This window comes from Coloeus monedula, assembly GCF_965178545.1.
Source record: "Coloeus monedula genome assembly, chromosome: 1".
Taxonomy (NCBI): domain Eukaryota; kingdom Metazoa; phylum Chordata; class Aves; order Passeriformes; family Corvidae; genus Coloeus; species Coloeus monedula.
Window position 1 is genome coordinate 2251913 of NC_138781.1, and position 4958 is coordinate 2256870.

At 54.3% G+C, this 4958-nt stretch overlaps 1 protein-coding gene across 1 annotated transcript; it reads left to right on the forward strand.

Annotated features, from left to right (window-relative positions):
- Window positions 1–329: 329 nt before the first annotated feature.
- On the forward strand, window positions 330–4632 carry IBA57 (iron-sulfur cluster assembly factor IBA57). The gene is made up of 3 exons (XM_082297051.1): window positions 330–637; window positions 1690–2033; window positions 2682–4632. Exons 1-3 carry the CDS (start codon window positions 387–389, stop codon window positions 3071–3073), a joined length of 987 nt encoding a protein of 328 aa, XP_082153177.1. The 5' UTR covers window positions 330–386; the 3' UTR covers window positions 3074–4632.
- The last annotated feature ends 326 nt before the right edge of the window (window positions 4633–4958 follow it).

The following is a 4958-nucleotide window of genomic DNA, read 5'->3' on the forward strand; positions in this document are numbered from 1 at the left end:
AAACAAGGAGCAGCCAGGACAGGGAGAGCTGGGCGGGACAGCCCCCGACGGCGCCCACAACCAACCCGCGGGACGTGGGAACGCTTCGGGCCGTTTCCTTCGCTCGCTCCATTTCCGGAGAACCCGGGGAACGCGGGGAAGGCCGGCGGGTTCCCAAATTCCTTCCTCAGGATCACAGGGAGCGCCCGGACCCCTCAGCACCGGGGGGCGTGGCCAAGAGGGCGGGGCGGGGCCTGGGGGCCGCCGGAGGGGGCGTGGCCCGCAGGAAGGGGGCGGTCCCCGCGGCGCCCCGTCCCCGCCAGCAGGTGTCGCCCTCCGGGCGGACACACACAAGATGGCGGCGGTGGCGGCGGCGGGCGGCGGCGGGACCCTCTGACGGCGCCGCCATGTTGGTGAGGGCAATAACGGCGCCCGGGCTGCGCCGGTGGTGCCGGGGCCGGCGGGGCGCGGCCGTCGCCTGTTTTCCGCTGGGCCGGGCGCTACTGGGTGTGCGGGGCGCCGAGGCCGCCGTGTTCCTGCAGGGGCTGCTCACCAATGACGTCACGCAGTTGGTGGCGGCGGGCGACGGCCCCCCCGCGCTCTACGCGCACGCGCTGAACGTGCAGGGCCGCTGCCTCTATGACGTCATCCTGTACAGGTGAGACCAAGCGGCGCGGCGGAGGGGGGGGCGAGCTGGGAGAGACCATTGCGGGGTGGCGGGGGGTGGCTCCTGTCACCGCCACGTGACATTTCCGGCTTCTATTTCTGTATTAATGTGCAAAAAAGCCCTTCCTCCGTGTGTGTTTGTCATCACCTGCCGCCGCCTGCGTGCGTTACCCCAGCAGAAAAGTGCGATGGCCGTAATATCCCCATCGGGGAGATCGACTCCCCAGCTGGAGTTTGGGGACCTGTGTCCAGCTCTGGGGTCATCAGCACAGGAGGGACCTGGAGCTGCTGGAGATGGTCCAGAGGAGGCCACGGAATTGTTCCAAGGGCTGGAGCCCCTCTGCTCTGGAGCCAGGCTGGGAGAACTGGGAATGTTCCCCTGGAGAAGGGAAGGCTCCAGGGAGAGCTCAGAGCTCCTTGCAGGGCCTAAAGGGGCTCCAGGAGAGCTGGAGAAGGACTTTGGACAAGGGATGGAGGGACAGGACATAGGGAATGGCTTCCCAGTGCCAGAGGGCAGGGATGGATGGGAGATTGGGAATTGGGAATTGCTGGCTGGCACAGGGTGCCCAGAGAAGCTGTGGTTGCCCCTGGATCCCTGGCAGTGTCCAAGGCCAGGTTGGATGGGGCTTGGAGCAGCCTGGGATAGTGGGAGGTGTCCCTGCCCATGGCAGGGGGTGGCACTGGATGGGCTTTAAGGTCCCATCTAACACAATCCATTCTGGGATTGTGTGACAGTGGAAGGCACAGCTGAACGAAACTTCTCCCCCAGCTGAAATTCCCCTCACTCAAGGATAGAGAATTCCACATGGCCAGACCTGTTTCTGCCCCTGGGAGAGGTGAGGGCAGTGTTTGCTAGGAAAGAGTACAGCAGGCAGCTGAAAGAGTTCAGGTGTTTCACTTTGGGGAGGTGGGTGCTGCTCCGTGTGTGCCTGAAAATTCCCCAGGTTTCTGGATTTGCACCAGGATCCAGATAAAAATCCAACTTTGGCTCCTGCTTCTGTGGGTATCTGTTTTCCTGACCTTGGGGAGCGTTACTTTTTTTAGGCTCCATGGGAGCACAGCAGAGGAGCCTCACATCCTGCTGGAGTGCGACAGCAGCGTGCTGGATTCCATCCAGAAACACCTGAAACTCTACAAGATCCGCAGGAAAGTCACCATCACCCCCTGTCCTGACCTCTCCCTGTGGGCTGTCATCCCTGGGGAACAGCCTGGGGATGCCAGTTCCCTCCCAAAATCTGCAGACCAGGCTCTGCTCTTAACTCCTGACCCCAGGGCAGAAGTCATGGGCTGGAGACTGATTGCAAAGAAAGGAGCAAACCTGTCGGAGATTATCCCTGGGAGTCAAGTTGGAGACGTTCAGGATTACCACAGGCACAGGTATAAACAAGGTAAAGCCACGTTCTGTTTTGCACTATGGATTTTTGGGAGTCCTTATATGCTGATATAAAGCAGGGATAAGTTATAAAACCTCCATTCTTTTGTTTTAATGCATTTAATTTGTTAATTAATACATGTATTAATTGCTGCTTTTGAGTATTAAAGTGATCTGGTGGTTAGAATTCTGTCTGGTGGTGGCAATGTTTGGGTATAACTTTCTGTTGTTCAGATTATGGGCATTGGTCAGGAATGCTGAAAGAAAGCCAGGATTATTCATTTTCTTAGAGAGAAGCTGCTGTCGTTTGAGTAATTTTGGTTAATTTGGGATGACACACAGCCCGGGTGTTTAGCTTGTTGCTGAGGAAGGAAAAGGAAACACCCAGACATGGTTTCCTAAAAACTTCGTGGCTGGACTTGCCGAGTTAACTCCAAGGCCAAGGAGGTTGGAGAGGGATCTCGGTCCTGGGAGCCCCAGTGCCCTTGATTTTAGTGTGTCCGTGCTGATAAAGGATTGAATTAATTGGCAGAGCGAAAGGTGATGGTGCTGTGCTGAAACTGGGACCCGTTTGGGTTGGAACATCAAATCGATAATGAGTCAAACAATTCAGAGCACAAGTCTACCGAGGAGCGTTTACCTGCTGGCTTTGTTCTCGCCCTAGGAATTCCCGAAGGTGTGAAAGATCTCCCCCCTGGAGTCGCCCTCCCGCTGGAATCCAACCTGGCCTTCATGAACGGCATCAGCTTCACCAAAGGCTGCTACATCGGGCAGGAGCTGACAGCCCGGACCCACCACATGGGCGTGATCCGCAAGCGCCTGCTGCCCGTCCGCTTCCCAGCGCCCCTTCCCAGCCCTGGCATTCCCGAGGGCGCAGAGATCCTCACCGAGTCGGGAAAGCCGGCCGGGAAGTTCCGTGCCGGAGGAGGAGAGCTCGGCATAGCCCTGCTGAGGTTGGCTCATGTGAACGAGCCGCTCTGCATAAACCTGGGAGGGGACAGAGTGAAGCTCAGCGCGACCACACCCGAGTGGTGGCCGAAAGCTGCTGCCAAATAGATGAGGAAGCACCGCTTGCCTTAGGGAGAGTCTGGTTTGTGTGGAGAATTTGGGAATGCTGCTCTTTGGGGTGGTTGATGGGGGGCTCTTCCAGGATTCCTCAAAACGGGACTAAACAGCAGGACCCCAAAGCTGTGGCAGCCACTGGGTTGGATCATCCACTGAGTGCTGTGGAGAGACAAATCCAGGGAATTGCACCTTTTCCTGAGGGTAATCCCCACTTTTTTAGGGGTGCTGTGAGTTGTCGGGTTGGTCCCTATGTATTTAGGGGGTGCCCTGTGTTGTTGGGTTGGACTCTGGATGGATTTCCAGGCTGACACTCACTCCCTCACACTGTGCTCCGTGTGTGTTCCAGCTGAAGCAGTGGGAGCAGGAGTTTCCCTGTTCCATGCACTGAATTTTTCAGTTCAGAATAACCATTCTGTGGTATTATAATTTTTTTTTTTTTTTAGTGGAGATCGTGCTGCTTTTATTAAGATGTATTCTCAGGCTGAAGTTTTTTCCTGCAAATTGCTCCTTGCATTGAGCTTCTTAAACTTGCTGACGGGGCTGGCATTTCTTCCCACCCTGGAATTGTGTTCAGGAAGAGGAACACTTTGTGCTTCACGTGCCAAACCTTGATTTTAACTCATCCCAGCTGGGAAAGGTCTCAAACCTCCTGGTCCTGTCTCCTGGTTCAGTGCCAGTGGAGGGAGCACAGCCGGTTCCTCTGACTCCCATCACTCAAACCGTTTTTTGGGAGAGGAAAGGGATATTTTCCAGCACTAACTTGTGCTGGTGTGTGCCCTGGGGTGTGTTTATGGCAGAATAATCTCTTCCTAGATCTGTGTGCCCTCCAGTTGCCAACAGCAGTTGAGGGGTGGATTTTTTTGGCATCCCCATCTTTGCTCTGGCATCTTGTAGAGAAATAGAAATCCTCACTTTCCTTTGCCAGGGGTTCCCTCACTCCCTCCCCAAAGCCAGGGAAGGGACAGAGTGTCCCCACCTCCCTGGAGAAGGGGTCAGTGCCACATGTGCTGGCTTAGCCTGGGCTTCCTGAGGGAGGATTTTCACCACGTTCTGGCTCTTCACCTCCACGCTCTCTGTACTCCTGGCACCGTGTCCCTGCTGCCACCTGCAGCTGGGCTTTTCTCCATCCACCACCCCTGAGGCTTTTCAGAGCAGCCCAATCAATGCCTTGGCATTTCTTTGCTTCTTTTTCTTTCTGGCTGCCAACACTCCTCTGCTTCCCCATTTTTTTTTTCCCCCTTCTGCAACATATTCCTCTCTGCTTCCAAAGCCAACCAGCTCCGTGCCTCCTGACCCTGTCAACCTGCAGTGATTTATAGGAGCCCTTTTTATTTTTTTATTGCAATAAATCCATTACACAAAGGCACGATGAGAGAGGTGCCCAGGTGAGATCCCATTTTGACCACAAAAAAAAAAAAAAGCTCTTGCATGAATATTTGTAACAAAACCCGTCCAAAATCACATTCTGCCTCCGTTTCAGTGTTACTGTGAAAGGAATTTGTCTGTAAAAAAATGCTTATATTGATTAAAACATTATGTTTGCTGTAAAATGATTCTGTGGAATACCTCATTAACTACTGTCTCTGATTTAAATGTGATTTATCTGAAAGAGATGATGCCTTTTATTTGCCTAGTGTGAAGACACACAACGGAATAAATGCGTTTTCAGGTTGCTTGCTGACAAGAACCATTCCTGAGACTGTTGGTCAGGTGTGGGATTGTTAACAAAGTCTTTCTGCCAGGAAAATAAATGAAACTGGATCCTGCAGAGGCCACAAAGGCAAGGCTGTGCTGCCCAGCTCGGCCTGAAGCAGCTTTTCCTCTCTGCCACCCATTGTGCAAAGCCTCCTCAGAATGGCTTTATTGTCCTGGGGTG

Bases quoted from the DNA above. Each gene is read 5' to 3' on its own strand.
- IBA57 (XM_082297051.1), top strand. From the start codon at position 387: ATGTTGGTGAGGGCAATAACGGCGCCCGGGCTGCGCCGGTGGTGCCGG. The intron at 638-1,689 runs GTGAGACCAAGC...TACTTTTTTTAG, and splicing joins TATGACGTCATCCTGTACAG to GCTCCATGGGAGCACAGCAG. The intron at 2,034-2,681 runs GTAAAGCCACGT...TTCTCGCCCTAG, and splicing joins CAGGCACAGGTATAAACAAG to GAATTCCCGAAGGTGTGAAA.